The sequence below is a fragment of the Chiloscyllium plagiosum genome, unplaced genomic scaffold, assembly GCF_037043375.1.
Source record: "Chiloscyllium plagiosum isolate Xiang-an unplaced genomic scaffold, Cpla_swu_hap1 HiC_scaffold_5, whole genome shotgun sequence".
NCBI classification, from domain to species: domain Eukaryota; kingdom Metazoa; phylum Chordata; class Chondrichthyes; order Orectolobiformes; family Hemiscylliidae; genus Chiloscyllium; species Chiloscyllium plagiosum.
In genome coordinates this window covers 109,377,952-109,395,606 of record NW_028270143.1, presented here as the reverse complement: position 1 = coordinate 109,395,606, position 17,655 = coordinate 109,377,952, and the positions used below count along the sequence as shown (strand labels likewise).

General features: G+C 40.9%; 1 protein-coding gene across 3 annotated transcripts in view; it reads left to right on the top strand.

The window, feature by feature from the left end:
- ube3c (ubiquitin protein ligase E3C) overlaps positions 1 to 17,655 on the top strand; it is a 184,578-nt gene that overhangs the window by 13,465 nt on the left and 153,458 nt on the right. For all 3 annotated transcript variants that reach the window (XM_043690704.2, XM_043690705.2, XM_087987558.1), the window contains 4 exons: positions 7,854 to 7,928; positions 8,687 to 8,833; positions 9,458 to 9,573; positions 16,873 to 17,030. In XM_043690704.2, coding sequence (XP_043546639.2) covers positions 7,854 to 7,928; positions 8,687 to 8,833; positions 9,458 to 9,573; positions 16,873 to 17,030 — 496 coding nt within the window. The remainder of the gene's footprint in view (positions 1 to 7,853; positions 7,929 to 8,686; positions 8,834 to 9,457; positions 9,574 to 16,872; positions 17,031 to 17,655) is intronic.

Here is a 17,655-nt window from a genome sequence, read left to right as displayed (position 1 = left end):
GGGATCAAACGTGTGAATCTCTGCTGGACATGCTCCAGTGCCAGTATGTCCTTCCTGAGGTGTGGGGCCCAAAACTGGAGACAGTATTCTAAATGGGTCCTAGCCAAAGCTTTATAAAGTCTCAGCAGCACATTGCTGCTTTTACATTCCAACCCTCTTGAGATAAATGACAACATGACATTGGTTTTCTTAACCACGCACTCAACCTGCAAGTCAACCTTTAGAGAATCCTGTACTAGCACTCCAGATCTATTTGTACTTTGGCTTTGTGAATTTTCTCATAGTTTATAAATAGTCCATTCCTGTACTCTTTTTTTTTTCCCCAATGTAAGACCTTGCATTTGCTCACGTTGAATTTTGTCAGCCATTTCTTGGACCATTCTTCTAAACTGTCTAAATCTTTCTGTAGCCACCCCACCTCCTTAGAACTACCTGCCTGTCAACCTAATTTCGTATCATCGGTGAACTTTGCCAGAATGCCCCCAGGCTCTTCGTCCAGGTCATTTATATATAAAGTGAACAGCTGCGGCCCCCACACTGAATCCTATTGGATACCACTTGTCACCTGCTGCCATTTCCAAAAAAGAACCTTTTATCCTGACTCTCTGCCTCCTGTCAGGCAGCCAATCCTCAATCTCTGCCAGTAGCTCACCTTGAATACAGTGGGCTCTTGCCTTACTCAGCAGCCTCCTGTGAGGCACCTTATCAAAGGCCTTTTGGAAGTCTAAGGTAACATCCACTGGGTTTCCCTGGTCTAACTTACTTTTTACCTCTTCAAAGAATTGTAGCAGGTTTGTCAGGCTCGTTTCGTGCCTCCTTTAAACTCCAAATTATGAAATTCATTCTTTTGCGTTTGCTGTGGGCTCCCATCTTCTCAGAAGTTGAACTAACACTGTCTTCAACTGTCCGTCTCATTTCTCAAGTATGTCATCCAGATCTCATGACAAAAGTTAGTTTAATATTTATTTCTCCCCTGGCTTTCACCTTTGAGAGTGATGGCAATGACTGTCCACTGCCTTTCATGAGAAATTTTTCTTTGAACCTAAACTTGGAAAGTAACTATCAATGATTAGCAGCCACATTAGACTTCTGTTTAATCACTGATATATTTTCTTCTGCTCTAGCTCACACACACGAGCGCGCACGTACATTTTCGGTTGTGTGTATGTGCCTAGTGTTTTTGTCTTGCATTTCATTCAAATGTTGTGTTAGATTTAAAAACCCAGACACACTGGCTTCCAATAAATGAATAGGTTAATGACTATAGCCTTGAGTATCATAAAATGTCATTTTATGGCACTATTAAAGTGTTTGTCCTTGGTTTACTGAAGTGACCTGTGGCTTTAACAAAGCAATAAACAGTTGCAATTTTCTGTAGCTGTTTTGATATTGTAGAATGCTGTCCGGCTGAATAGATTAACTATATTTTCTTTTACAGTATGTTTAAACTAAACTTCCTGGAGCTGAACATGTAGGTTCTATTGAGATCCATACTCGTTTCTGTAAAGCTAACTAGTACTGACCAAGAGGAAGTTTGCAATGGTGGTCATAGAAATATACAGCATTTTGCATCTTTTGTAAAAGTGCAGGTCATAATTTTAAGCCAGTTTCAACCAGTATGCCCTTAATCTGGGTGTTTTATATGTGTTCAAAGTTTGGGTGAAGATTTGTAGCTCGGGTGCTCGTTGTTGTGGTTCTGTTCGCCGATATGGAAATTTTTGTTGCAAATGTTTCGTCCCCTGTCTAGGTGACATCCTCAGTGCTTGGGAGCCTCCTGTGAAGCGCTTCTGTGGTGTTTCCTCCGGCATTTATAGTGGCCTGTCCCTGCCGCTTCTGGTTGTCAGTTTCAGCTGTCCGCTGTAGTGGCCGATCAGCATGAGCAAAACTAATGTAGTGTACAAAATCCCATGCAAGGACTGCACAAAACACTATATAGGACAAACAGGAAGACAGCTAATGATCCGCATCCATGAACATCAACTAGCCACGAAACGCCAAGACCATCTATCCTTAGTAGCCACACACGCAGACGGCAAGCAACATGAATTCGACTGGGACAACACTACCATTAAAGGGCAAGCCAAACAAAGAACAGCCAGGGAATTCCTAGAAGCATGGCACTCATCCACAAACTCCATCAACAAACATATCGACCTGGACCCAATATACCGGCCACTACAGCGGACAGCTGAAACTGACATTCGGAAGTGGCAGGGACAGGCCACTATAAATGCCGGAGGAAACACCACAGAAGTGCTTCACAGGAGGCTCTCAAGCACTGAGGATGTAACCTAGACAGGGGACGAAACGTTTGCAACAAAAATTTCCAGCTCGGCGAACAGTTTTATATGTGCTTTAATGTTAATGAATGGAGAGATAGGAAGGCACTTTTTGGTGAGTTTAAAAACTGGTTTTGAAGCAATTCATAGACTTTGTAATTACATTGTTTTATAGAGCAGAAATAGAACTTAGTCATTGTAGCATGCAATGAAAAGCGCCTGTGCTCTGCAATAGCTCATGGAAATGGAAGCTATGTGTAGGCATGCGCGATACTTCCCACTGGCTGTGTGGCTATGTGGCTTGGAGAATACATTGTTTGGGGCTCTTTGTGAATTGCGAACTTAATCTGCAGGAGGAAGAAAAATGTTACATACTGCCTTAACTGCCAGAATTTCCGACTAAACAAAAAGAGGAATTTTGTTGCAGCTTGCTTGTTTGAGGCTATATCTGGAATACTATATAAGTACTGTACCACATAAGGCAAGGACATACTGTATGTCTTAAAGGCGGTATAGTGAAAACTCAATAGATTGATTCCTAGAATAAGAGGGCTTTTCTGTTAATAGAGATGAAGCAGAATAGCGTTATATTGGAGAATTTGAAGAATCAAAGGTCATCCCCTTGAAATATATATTTTGAAATGACTGACCAGGTAGATGCTGAGAAGCTGTTTCTCCCTGGTTGGAGAGTCTAGAACTAGGAATCACATTCTGAGTGAGGTGCCAGCTATTTAGGACTAAGATGAGAAATTCCTTCATTCAGAAGATGATAAATATTTGGAATTCCAGCAATGCATCCACCTCTGAGCATTCACAATCCTTGGCTTATTGAGTGTATTCAAGACTGAGTGATAGATACATTCTTTAGTTGTTAAAGGAATAAAAAGATAGCTCGAATAAATGTACTTTTTACTACTCATCTGATTTTCTAAGCTTCTGAAGCTAAAAGATAACTCTTCCCTCCATATTAAGGTCGCAAATAGGGATGCTGTCTGGTAATTGTGCAATGCTTCGCACCATTCACTACTCCTCTAAGATACTGAGGCATTGAATGTCCAAATGCAGTAATAAATTGCCAGTATTCAGGTTTGGGCTAACACGTGGCAGTTAACATTTGTGCTATACAAGTGCCAGGCCATGCCATCTCTAACAAGACAGAATCTAACCACCATCCCTAGGCATTCAATGGCATTACCGTCACTGAATCAATAAAGAGTGCAGGAAGACATGCCAGGATCAGATGTATCTAAAAATGGACTGTCAATCCTGGTGAAGCTACAAAACAGCATTAGCAACAATTGTTAGAGCTAAGCAATTTCACAACCCATAGGTGAAATCGAAGCTCTGCAGTCTTGCCGCATCCAGTAGTAAATGATGGTGGATAATTAAACAAGTCCCTGGAGGAGGTGATTCTGTAAGTATCTCCATCATCAGTGATGGGGAAAGACCAACATATCAGTGCAAAAGGTAACACGGAAACATTTGCAGCAATCTTCAGCTAGAAGTTCTGAGTCGATGATCCATCTTGGCCTTCTCCAAAGGTTCCCAACATCATAGAAAGCAGACTTCAATCAATTTGATTCACTCACGTCTCATATCCAGAAACAACTGGAGGCATTGGCAAAGGCTATGGGCCCTGACAACATTCTGGCAATAGTGCTGAAGACTTTTGAAGCAGAACTGGCTGCTCCCCTCGCCAAGTTCTTCCAGTACAGTTACAGCACTGGCATCTAACTGACAATGTGGAAGATTGCCCAGGTGTATCCTCTATGCAAAAAGCAGCACAAATCCAACTAGCCAATTACTGCCACAGTCTACTCGTGATCATCTGAAGGTGTCATCAATTGTGCTATGAAGCAGCATCTGCTCAGCAATAACCTGCTCATGACCGATGCCCAGGTGGGCTTCTACCAGAACCACTTGGCTTCTAACTTCGTTGTAACCTTGTTTCAAACATGGACAAAGAGCTGAACTCCAGAGGTGAAGTGAGAGTGACTGCCCTTGATGTCAAGGCCACATTTGACAGGGTGGCATCAAGGAGTCGTAAATCTGGAATCATTGGGAATTTGTGAATACTCTCTGCTGGTTGGAGTCATACCTGATACATAAGAAAATAGTTATAATTGGAGGTCACTTAGTCAGTTCAGTTCCAGGGCATCATTGTAGGAGTTCCTCAGGATAGTGTCTGAGACCCAACCAGCTTTAGCTGTTTCAGCAATGATTTTCCCTCCATCAGGTCATATGTGGGGATAATTCTGGATGTAGGTTTGCTCGCTGAGGTGAAAGGTTCATTTTCAGAGTTTTGTGACCATACTAGGTAACATCTTCAGTGAGCCTTCAGATGAAGCACTGTTGATGCTTCATCCGGAGGCTCACTGAAGATGTTACCCAGTCATGAAACGTCTGAAAATGAACTTTCCAGCTCAGCGAGCAAACCTACATCCAGAACCTCAACCTGAGCTACAAATCTTAAAACTAGTGGGGATAACTGCTGATTGCACATATTCAGCATCATTTCTGACTTCTGGTACTGAAGCAGTCCATATCCAAATGCTGCAAGACATGAAGAATATCCAAGCTATGGCTGACAGGTGGCAAGTAACATTTGGGTAACACATGCTGTGCCATAAACATCTAAAGGGGGGAATTAAAGCATCATCCCATGATATTCAATTGTGTTATGATCACTGAATCCCACACTATTGCTATTAGTTGCTGCTTCTGCTGTTTAGATGCATGTAATCCTTTTGGTGCCTTCACCATGTTGACACCTTATTTCTTAGGTACTGTTAGCGCAGTGCCCTCCTGAATAGTCCATTGAACCAGGGTTAATCTCCTGACTTGATATTGGTTGAGAGGGGGATATCCAGGGCCATGAGGTTGTGGATTGTGATGAGTACAATTCAGCTGCTGTTGATGTCCCAAGGCACCTAACAGTTGCATAGTCTTGGCTTGCTATGTCTGTTTGAAGTCTATTCCATTTAGAATGTGACAGTGCTATGCAACATGGAGTGTATTCTTGTTGTGAAGAAGGGACTTTGTCTCCACAAGGACGATGCAACGGTCACTCTTACTCATACTGTCATGAACGAATGCATTTGTAGCAAGCAGATTGGTGAGAATGGGGTCAAATATGTTTTTCTCTGTTGGTTCCCTTACCACCTGTTGCAAAGCTAGTCGAGGAGCAATGTCCTCGAGTATTCAATCAGCTCAGTCAGTAGTACTTCAACTGAGCCACTCTTGGTAATCATTGAAATTCTTTCACCCAGAGTACATTTTGCACCCTTGCCACCCTCTGTGTTTCAAGTGTTGTTCAACACTGGTTAAGTACTGATTCATAGTTGAGGGAGCAGGGGTATATCGCATTTAGGAGTTTTCCATGCCAATGTTTAACTTGATGCCATGAAGTCTCATGGAGCCTGGTGTTAGTGTTGAGGGCTTTGAGGGTAACTCACACTCGACTGTACACCACTGTGCTGCCACCTCTGCTGTGTCTATCCTGCCAGTGGTACAGGATGTATCTGGGGATGGTGATGCTGGTGTCTAGGACATCATCATGCTCACAGAATAATACTGACTTCGATATATACTGCCATTCCTTCAGTGTTGCCAGAGCAAAATCCTAGAATTTCCTCCCTAATGACATTGTGGGTGGCACAGTGGTTAGTACTGCTGCTTCACAGCGCCAGAGACACTGGTTCAATTCCCTCCTCAGGTGACTGTCTGTCTGTATGGAGTTTGCACATTCTCCCTGTGTCTGCGTGGGTTTCCTCCGGGTCCTCCGGTTTCCTCCCACAGTGCAGGTTAGGTGAATTGGCCATGCTAAATTGCCCGTAGTGTTAGGTGAAGGAGTAAATATAGGGGAATGGGTCTGGGTGGGTCGCGCTTCGGCGGGTCAGTGTGGACTTGTTGGGCCAAAGGGCCTGTTTCCACACTGTGTGTAAGTAATCTAAGACATTTTTGAGGACCGCAGATGCTGGAGAGTCAGTTGAAAAGTGTGGCGCTTGAAAAGCACAGCAGGTCAGGCAGTGTCCAAGGAGCAGGAGATTTGATGGTTTGGGCATAAGCCCTTCAGGAAGTTTGGAGGGGAAGGAGGCTGAGAGAGAAAGAGGGGTGGGGCTGGCGGAAAATAGGTGGGAAAGTGATAGGTGGATGTAGTTGGAGAGTAATTGTGGTAGGTCGATGGTGAGGATGGAGTGGATAGGTAGGCAGGAAGATGGGCAGTTCAAGAAGATGGTGCTGAGTTGGAGGGTTGGATCAGGGATAAGATGGGAGGAGGGGAGATTTGAAAACTAGTCAACTCTATGTTGATGCCGTGTGGTTGAAAGGTCCTGAGGAGGAAGATGAGGCATTCTTTCTTCCACCGACCAGATGTTCTAAATTAATCTAGTCTTGTTTGCCAGCATTTGACCTGTATTCCTCAATCCTTCCTATTCATGTACTCATCCAGATGCCTTTTAAATGTTGTAATTGTATCAGCCACCGGCAGCTCATTCCAAACATGGACTGCGCTCTGCATGATAATGTTGCCTCTTAGGTCCCTTTTAAATCTTTCCCATCTCACCCTAAGCCGATCTGAGGGTCAGCACTGTTTTTGAGAGACAAGTTGTGCTTGACAAACCTGCTGGAGTTCTTTGAGGATGTAACCAGCAAGATGGATAATGGGGTTCCAGTAGATGTAGTATGCAGTAGTCCCCCACCCCATACCCGTGGGGAATACATTCCAAGACCTACTACAGAAGCCCAAAACCAAGGATAGTCACAAACCCATTCATTTAAATGGGAAATTTACCTTCGCAGCAGCCTCCGGGTCCCCGGTTCTGGAAAGCTCCCGAGAATATGTTTGGGCTGCGGAAAATGGTTTCACGGATATGAGGGTCACCCTGTATATAGACTTCCAGAAAGTGTTTGACAAGGCACTGCGTAAAACATTTTGGATTTTTGGGATTCACCTGCCAGTATACTAGATTCATCTGTCCCTCTTGATTCTGCAGTCTCTCTCAGTTTAAGTGATATGCTTCTTTTCTACTTCTGCCATAGTGGATAAGTTCACAAGTATTTACTTCAGTCTCCAAAGATAATCTAAGGTGCATCTCTGTCCATCCCACTCACCCACCCAGGTTTCCCAGTATGTTTCTTGGAGATGAGCATTATTGTGCATTCCAAGTGACGTTCGAGTGGATGTGCTGCAGTGTCAGTGAGTGCTAATGGAAGGTACAGGTTTTGTTTTTGCCAAGCAGGAGCTAGAAAGAGAAAATGAGCTAAAACTGGGAGTTTCTGAAGGATACAAAGCACAAAGTGCACTCATGCCCACACTCAACAGCTGAAAGGAGAATGGATATGTGTATTTTCCAGTTTTAACTGACACGTAAATGTACATATGTGTGCTGATGTTTCATTCATTCTCAAAGATTTGCTGGCTGTTGAGATGGTACAACAATGCTTCAATGTCATCTTGTGGTCCTGCTTACAATAATGAAGCTAAATCTGTTGAAGAACTGAATATTGAGGAAATGTAAAGCAGCAAAACTTGTCGGACACGCTTGTGAAACTTTTTTTATTTTTTCACTTCAGGAAGAAAGAAGACGGCAAAAGAACACCGTTATTATTCAGTCCTTCCTAAGGGGATATAGGGACAGGAAACAACAAGTAAGTTGCAGAAATGCAATAAAATAAGAGTATTTGAATAAGCTTGAAATTAATGAAGGGCTGGTTTGAGTGTGTTTGGTGCTTTTAAGAGGTACTTTAAGTGTGTGTGTGTGTGTGTGACAGGCAAGAAAAAGTACTTAATTCAGTTACAATATTTCATTTGAAGCATTACTGTAAAATTATGCTCTTAAAGCTAGTGTTTAACTTGCGTATGGATGGCAGAGCAGCAAAACTCTGTGGATGCTGGATATCTGAAATAAAAAAAGTAAAAATGCTGGAAATATTCAGAAATATTCATACAAAGAGAAAATGGTTCAGGCTTTAACTAATTGGCCATTTACCAGAATTCAAGGTCACTGAGTTCTGTTTTAAAAGAAAATCTGTGTGCCCAGTGCTCTGCTGCTGTGCGCCCCTCTCCCTCTTGCCGTGTGCCCAATCGCACCGCCCCCTGCCCTGCTCTCGGGGTTGCCCCCCCCATCCCCCTTCGCCCAGTCTCTCTGTCTGCCTGCCAGTCTCTGTGCCTCTCCCTTTTTCCCGCACTCTGTAGTATTAATTTAAAGTGTTAATTATTTTCAGTGGTTTTTATATGTGTGAAAGCCCATTTTAAGGAAGGATTGTAACTGTTAGGGTATGAAATGTGGTTGTTGGAAAGAAGGAAATATTTTGAATAATGATTTGATGCACAAACAATACCAAGTAACTAATAATCTCAACTGTTCTAGCAAGTTCAATTTTGATTTGTTTTATTTTCTTTGCAGCATATGATTCAACGAAGTGAATTTGATGATTATGTCTCCTTCGCCCAAGCAGGAGGAAATTTTTCTATCAGTGATGGGCATAATTTGACTGTTTTAATAAGAAAACTCCTATTTTTTTACAAACAAAATGAAGATTTGGATAGATTGGTAAGAGTAGAACTTTACCATTGCAATCAAAATGTTCCCAGCGGGCCTTGATTCCCAGTCAAAAATGCGAGTGCTACATCAGTTGTTTTACCTGTCAATATGTGGCTATAGTATCCTGCTTTCTGACTGTCCCAGTGAAACTTCAAGGAGCAACAGTACAACTGTGGCAGTGGAATTACGACATCGAATAATCGGCGTTCGCTTTTGATCAACAGTTTAAACACAATAAAACTATTCTAAACCAGAAGGAATGCAGCACTTTTGGATCACTAAACGTGGGAACCTTTTTGTAAATTGATATTCTCTTGATTTATTGAAGAATTTTTTTCAAGAATGCATGTTTCTCCTTTGGTAATTGTTAGTCAGTGGAAACTGTACTGGCAATGGGAAGAACATGAATTGATTTATGACATGATTTATATATTTTCTTGTTCAGTAGTCTTATTGGTTTCCCTGTCTGTAGATCTGATGAACTTGCAAACACCTTTGTGTTTGCTGAATTGAATGAACCTGAGACTGACATTGTAATGGAAATTGAGTGTTAAATATCACAATAAGACTGGTATTTTTCTCTCCATTCTCTGCAAGATCTAAATTAACTTGAGTTTCCCTTTTTTGTTTCAGACATGGATGTGTCAAAATTTGGTGAAGCATAGTGCTCAATATGTGCAGCAGTTAGCTGATTGTAACAAAGACACATGTTTGTATCAAATAAAATGTTTATTGGGTTTGTGTTGCAGGTAAGCTTTTTTATGGCATACTTCATCTATGATGTGTGATATGAATGGCATTGGAATTAAGAACTTGAAGGAACTAGAGTTGTTTATAAAAATGGGATACTTCTATGGAAACCAGTCTAAGTTAATTTTTTTCTGCCATTTGCAACTGAACTAGAAAAGTTACAATTTAAAATGGCAGACCAAGGGATTTTATATGAATGTGTTATGAAGTTTTATATCCATGTTACAGTAGTTTCATAGTTCTGCTGTACTGGCAAGTTTGCACTTGTCATTGTTGCACTCAGTGATTAGCACTCTTTGACAGGGGAATCAATGAAATACTAATCCTGTGAGGATGGGAACTTCATGATGCAACCCTTTGCTTGCTGCAGTTGCTTCCCCTGCAGTGTTTGTCAGCTATTTCTAGAACCAGTATAAGTTGCTGCATTGCCTTAGACTTTGAAATTTGAAAAAAAATCAACTTTTTAAATTTGGAATACCTCCGCATACCAGGTGTTTTGTTGCAATCCAGAAAATAAAGGAATATAATATGGGAAAATTGACATTGTATCATTTGGCAGAAAGAATAGATGAGAACTGAATACTAATTAAATGGAGAATCACAATAAGCTAGCCATACAGGTTCAGCAGGCAACAGAAGGCAAATGCAATGTTCCACTTCCATTCAAAGGGAATGGAGTATAAAAATAGGGAGGTTTTGTTAAAAATATACAAAGTACTAAAATACTATGAACAGTTTTAGTCACTTTTATCTAAGAGTAGATCTACTGGCGTTAGAGGCAGTCTAGAGAAACTTCACAGGATTGAACCTCGGTAAGTAGGCACTCTGTTATGTGAAGAAGTTGCGTAGGTTGGCGTTTAGAAGAATAAGGGGAGATCTTATTGTAATGTGCAGGATTCTTAGGTGCTTGACAGGGTAAACGCTAAGAGGTTGTTTCTCCTCATGGAGGAATCGCAGACCAGAGAGCATAGTCTTGAGAGTAAGGGGTTGCGAAGTTAGGATAGTGATGAGACATTTCTCCTCTGAGGGTTATAAAGCTGGAACTCATTGCTGCAGAGGGCATTCGAGACTGAGTCATTAAGTATTTTCAAGGCTGAGGTGGACGGACTTATAATCTATAAGGGAATCATGGATTATGGGAATAAGTTAGGAAAATGTAGGTAGGAATCGTAATATCAGCCATAATCTCATTTGCACAGCCAACCTGGTGGGCCAAATCCTTTATTCTTTATTTTATGGCAATGACTTGTTGTCAAGCTTTTATTGATCCCACTGAGTAATGTTGTTAGGGATAGGGCATCGTAGTCTATGTTTTGGGATCATTTTTCCTCGTGTTTTTGGGCTTTCCTCATCTTTGTTTCTGTGGTCAAAACTTAATAATCCACACACCCTATAATATTAGTAGTCTGATGACACTATCAGAAATTTGATTTTGCATTATTAGAGCAGCACCATGTTTACCTACATTATGGGGATTTCATTAGGACAAGCCAAACCTGTGATCTCTACTGCCTTGAAGGTTATCTCCTTCCTTTTCCTTCAGCTGTATCTCCCCATGAAGACTGGGCTCAACTGAGCGTGGTAATGTCATTTTGGAGTCTTAAAAGCTCATGAAATAAGAATGCAATGCTTTGTTCCAGCAGCTTAGAGATTATGGGCTAGTTTAGTTTAAGTCAGCAAAGGCAAGTGGACGAATGAATCTGTTTCTGTATTGTATGACTGTAATATCTGTCAGTGTTCCAAGTTGCGAAGTATAGGTTTATTTTTCTTTGACCGCAATGGTGGTGATCACCTTTTTGGACCATCTTGTTGTCTCTGGTTCCCCAGCTAGGAGAAGGAGAGACATGCTAATTTTCAAGCACTTCTTAGGTCCATCCCCATTTGAGGTGAGCAGAGGACATTTTTGAAAAGTACTGCTTAGTCCAATATGCTGCTGTCCAAAGACGCAAGTGTCCAATGACCTTAATGCATCTGTTGCTTGGGTGTAGGCTTTTGATGATGAGGTGCGCCAAGGTCCACGGTTCAGCGCCAATTGCCTATTACCCCACTGTGTATCTACAAGACTTGACTGATGGACCCCAGTAGAAGATTGAGCCCAACGCAGTTTCATATTTGGGAGCCCAGGTGTCCTCATTGACTGCACAATTTTGACAAGTTGATGGTCAGATTTCAATAATGTGTTGAACTGCAATGACTGAAACCGCCTTTGTTTTTAAACTTACGCATGCACTGTGGGTGTCACTGACTGCTAGCATTGATTGATTGCCTCGGTGATAGTGAGCTGCCTTCTTGAACCGCTATAGTTCATGTCCAGTTGGTTGGCCCACAATGCCCTTGGGAAAGGAGTTCCAAGATTTTGAGCCAGCAGCAGTGAAGATGATACATTTCCAAGTAAGGGTCGTGAGTGGGTTGCAACTGGTGGCATTCTCGTGAATCTACTGCCCTTGTCCTACACGATGGAAGTGGTCATGGGTTTGGAAGGTGGTGTCTGAGGATCTTTGAATTCTGCAGTGCATCTTGTAGATAGTACACACTGTTGCTATTGAGTGTCAGTGGTGGAGGGAGTGGATGTTGTGGATTTGATGTCAATTAAGCAAGTTCTTTTGTCCTGGATGGTGTCTCGCTTCTTGATTATTATTGGAGCTGCACCATCCATCATGATTGAAGAGTGAAGCAGACCCGGTGGGCTGAATAACCAAATTCTGCTCCTGCACTTTATGGTGTTATGAAACCAATTTATGCCTCCGCTGTATTGCTGGGTCAACATCCTGGATCTCCCCCCTTGACAGCTGTTAGTATCACGTTGTACCGATAATAGTGACTCAGGGAGGTGGTTCTCCATGATCTTTAACAATGTGCTGCCCTTGCTCATGAAGGAGACGTGTTAAGAATTGAGTATTGAAAAAAAATACATGATATATTGCTCATTTAGCCTTATTATCTATAAAGGATCTGCTAACTTCTGATGTTATTTTGTGCAGTTTTTTTTTTGTTTTACCTTCTCTGCCTTTCGTCTGTGTTTTAAAAATGGGGATGTGAACTGTTCATAGTATTTGACCAGCAAATTGCTGGAAGCCAGTGTCATATTTTCACTTAACCTCAGATTGGTTTCTGCATGAACTACTCAGCTCCTGACCTTACTACAGCCAGATCCAAATGTGGACAAAAGAGCAGCACTCCTGAGATGATGAAAATGACTAACCTTGACACCAAGGCAACATTTGACTGAAAGCAGTATCAAGGAGCCCATGCAAATCCAGAATGAGTTGGAATCTGCTGAATGTTGTCTGGTGGTTGGTGCCATACCTAACACAATCTTTGGGTAGTCCACCATTTCAGCTGAAGAACGCCACCACAGGTGCAGTGTCCTCAGCATCCATCTCAGCTGCTTCATTAATGACTTTCCATTGTAAAGTGTGAAGTTAGGATGTTTACTGTTTACACAGGTGATGTTCAGCAATATTTACAGTTTCTCTGATACTTAATTAGTCTGTCCTCATATGCAGCCAGACCTCGACAGCAGTTCGGTTTAGGCTGAATAATGGCAAAGAACGTTCATGCCACCGAAGTACCAGGCATTGGTCATCTCCAACAAGAGAGAATCTAATCAAAGTTCTTGGATATTGTACGGCATTAGCATCACTGAATCTCCCATGATCAACTTCGCGGGTTGGAATTGACCAGAAACTGAACTGGACCAGCCAAATGTGGTGATGAGAGCAGATCAGAAGCTGAGCATTCCGCGAGGAATAATTCCATTCCTCATCTCTACACAGCCTGTCCACCACCTACAAGCAGAAAATGAGGACTGCAGATGCTGGAGATCAGAGCTGAAAATGTGTTGCTGGAAAAGCGCAGCAGGTCAGGCAGCATCCAAGGAACGGGAGAATCGATGTTTCGGGCACAAGCCCTCCTTCACTTGCCTGGATGAGTGCAGCTCTTAAAACACTGAAAAAGATTGACACCATCAAGGATAGAGCAGCCCACTTGGTTGCCACCTTGTCCAAAACCTTCAACGTCGATATACAGTAGAAATAGTGTATACTATCTACAAGATTCACAGAAGCAACTTACCAAGACTCCTTTGACAGCATTTCCAAACTATTGATGCCTACTACCTAGAAGGACAAGGGCTGCAGCTGCATGTGAACACCGGTTCCTGCGCATTCTCTTCCACACCAAGCATTGTCCTGCCATATATTGCTACTGCTTCATTGTCTCTGTTTGCAAATCCTGGAGCTGCCTTAACCGCACAGAATGTACCTTTATTCCATGACTGCAGTGGTTCAGGAAACAGCCTCACCACCAACACAAAGGCAGTTAGGCAAGGTCAATAAATACTGGCCCAGCCAGTGACACTTGCATTCTGCGGCTGAATAAAAACTTAATGTGAAAATGAAGGGATGTCTTCTCCAGTTTCCTCATACCTTCTACAATATGAATGCAAGGTGATAAGATAAAAATATCCATAGTTTGAGCAGCCCATTTAAACATTGTTGTCCAGTTTCACCTTTGAAACTTAGTCCTTGAGTTGATGGGTTGTTGATGTCTTGAACGTTTTTCAAAGCTGCAAATCAATCCCCTTTGGAGAAAACCATTACTTTCGTCAAATTAACTGCTCATTATTCATTTCTTAGCTGCTATAAATCTTTTGACAAAATTTTAGAAAGTTGAGAATAAGTGACCATTATTGGAGATTATTATTATTAATGTCATTTAATAAGAAGGTAAAAATAATATTACTGAGGATGGACGCATCTCCTGGGCCAGATAGCTTTCATTCCAGTCTTTTAATGGAAGTAGATGAGAACTTGGCAATTGCTGTAGTTATCTTCAGAGTTATTTTGAGTGGGGTCTGTTCTTTTTGAGTCAGAAAGTTACCCCCGCTATTGAAAAAGGTGACCGAGAAAAACTCTGAAATTGAAGATGATTAAGCCTAATTTATTTGGAGGGTGGGTATATTTCAAGAATCTGTAATTGAAGATTGGATGACTGAGAATGTTGAAATATTTAGCTGATCAGAGAGGGAGCAAGCATGTAAAAAAAAAAAAGTCATGCTTGACAGAAGTGTTGTGAACTTTGTGCAATTTTGTACTACAGGGCTGTGTGAAAGCTCAGTCTTTCAGCATGTTTAAGATAGAGATTGGTAGTTTGATAAGCAGTGGCTATGGTTATGGGATAGTATCAAAGGTATCTAAGATTATGATCAGTCTTGATCATATTAAAAGTAAGGCAATCTTAGTGATCTGAATGTTGTACTGCTTTTCCTATTTCCTCCTCAGCCTCCCGTACTTTTAGAATGGTTGTCACTTAACAGGTGACTGACACCCGTTAAGTAGTGCCCTCATGGCAGGATTCCTTTGTCCTATCATAAAAATTAATGGGTTTCTCTTCAGGTAATGTGTGCCTATAATATGCATTACCTCTTGAAACATTTTCTTGGTGATAAGAAATTGAAGATATATATGCTGTTGGATATCATTTGTTATTTTGAGACTTGCCACCCTCTATTTGCTGTGAAGGTATTAAAATCCCATATTCGATAGAATTCTTACTAAAATGCATATTATTCTAGTTGAAATACCTAATCACTAGTTTGAAGGGACTTGCCGATGCTTGGTCATGGAGTCATACAGCATGGAAACAGGCCCTTTGGCCCAATTTGCCCATGCTGACTGGGTTTCCTAAACTGACCAGTCCCATTTACCTGCATTTGGCCATATCTCTCTCAACCTTTTCTATCCATCTACCTATACAAATGTCTTTAAAATTTTGTATTTGTACCTGCCCCAACCACTTGCTCTGGCATTTCATTTCATAAAATTGGTATGAGTTAAGTAAAAATGAACAAACAGTGCAGTGGCTCTTTATTCAGCCTTAAATTAAGTACAGAAATTACAAAACTAGTTTATATTTGAAATCTGTACAGAAAGATCCATGAAACTAGTGTATAAATGCAACTGTTGTGCAGAGATAGTGAAGCACTTTTACAAAATACTGGAGGATGTACTCTTTATACGCTCAGAGGTAACGAGCAGAACAAATGACCGTACTCCAAAATTAATTGCAGGACTTGATTCATAAGTTTTTAGAGCTCAAGGGAATTATTGGACTTGTATGTAATTTAACTTTGACAAAAAGTGGCTCCTTTTTAAAAGATTATTCATTTAATAACAACATGAAAAGAACTAAGTTGGTTCACAGCAGCAAGTTGGAAGCTCTCTCAATTGTTTGACAAAGAGGCACGGTTGACTTTTGTCTTTAGTGCTGTGTATTGGTACAGCTGATAAATTTGAACTGCTCAAGAGTTTACACTCAGACGCTCTTCTAGCCACCAGACTATTCAATCATGGCCATTTTCATAGCAATAGCTCTGTAATTGAAATGCAGGCCCTTAGTTTTGCGTGTATGGCATGTTGCACCAGTCTGATTAAAATGCAGCTACATTATTAGAGATAAAAATGGGAATGAACTGGAATTCAATATTGGGGAGCAATTCGTGCAAATTCTTATAAAGCCCTAGTTAGATCACCTGCACATTATGATCAGTTCTAGGAAATACACCTAGTGATATATCAGACTTGAGCAAATGCAGGGTAAAGCTCAGTTAGTCAGATGGCTAGTTTGCATTTGCAGAGTAACGTGAACAGAGCGGGTTCAATTCCACATTTGACTGAAATCACCATGAAGGTCCTGCTTTGTTGACCTTGCCTGAGGCATAGTGACCCACTGCTTAAACTACCATCAGTCGTGTTTTTCTAACTTAGAGCAGTGCTGTGGTCTGGTAGGACTATGGTAACTTCAGGGTAAATTTAGACCAAGAATTATTTGAGCTACACGAAAAGATTACACAAATTAGTGTTGTATTCCCTAGAGTTGAGAATTATGAGGATCTGATCCTGGCTTTTTGGGGTATTGAGGGAAATTAAGGTATAGCAGGATGACTTGTGCTGTTTCAAAACCGAGGATGCGAAGGCATTGTCTATAAGTTAAAGCTTTCAGGAAATACTTTGAAATGCAGATGGTAGTTTAGAGGTTCAGAACTCTGACAAATTGAAGTTGATGCTGTATTTGCAACTTGAGAATGTGTGGAAGTTTTCTGTCAACCAAAGATAGTTATGGACATAGAATGAAGGTGAGTATGTGGAGTTAGGATGCAAATCAGTTGTGACTGCAATGAATGGCAAAATGGGTCAAGTGACCTACTCCTGTTTCTGGTGGATCAAATCACATACTTTCAAAAATATTATTTGATTATTTTAAATTCTTCAAGGATCAGACTTATTTTTGTTTCATAGGTTACTGAAGAACTGTGACAATGAAAGTTTGAACATTACTGTGCCTTTGAGGATGATTGAGACCTTTTCCTCAGAAAAAATATATATGCCCATTGTACAGGATGCCAATATTGTAGCATCATTGATTGAACAAATATTGCACTACATGATTCAGAAAGGTTAGTGACTTCTAATAACATGATAGAAGTCTTTTCAGAATATGTTTTAAAAGTGTCTAAAACTGCTTGTATCCTCTTACTAGGTTTCAATGATGTAAATAATTTTTTTAACTTAGTCTTGCTTTCTGATTTTGGTTTTCAACATTTATCCATAGAATACAGACGTAGCTACCTAATGGCAGCAAAGCATGCCAGTGTTATCATTTAAATTTAATCTATGGTGATATCAATTCTGTCTATCATTTGTCTTGTTGGTCTGACCTGCTTGTTTGTACATTATAAATGTCATTTTTATTTTTAAAAAAAAATGCAGTTGTGCCAGATTTGATTTATAAGTGTGCTCTCCTAAACAAGCTTTCAATTGCCTGAACTAGGCAACATTTGTTCTTGAACTTTAGAACCCCAATTTTTACAATGGCAAATACCTTGTAGTCAGCTTCCCATACATTTTGAGCAAAAAATCCAAAGTTATATTTCAATTATGCATGTTTTCTAAATGATCATGTTTTTGGAAAGATTATTTTCGACGCAGTAATAGAATCTCCTATCGGCTATATTGATGTAAAACACTTAAACCGCTGATTGTTTTCCACTGTGTGCTTTCCGAATGATGTACAAATTCCCA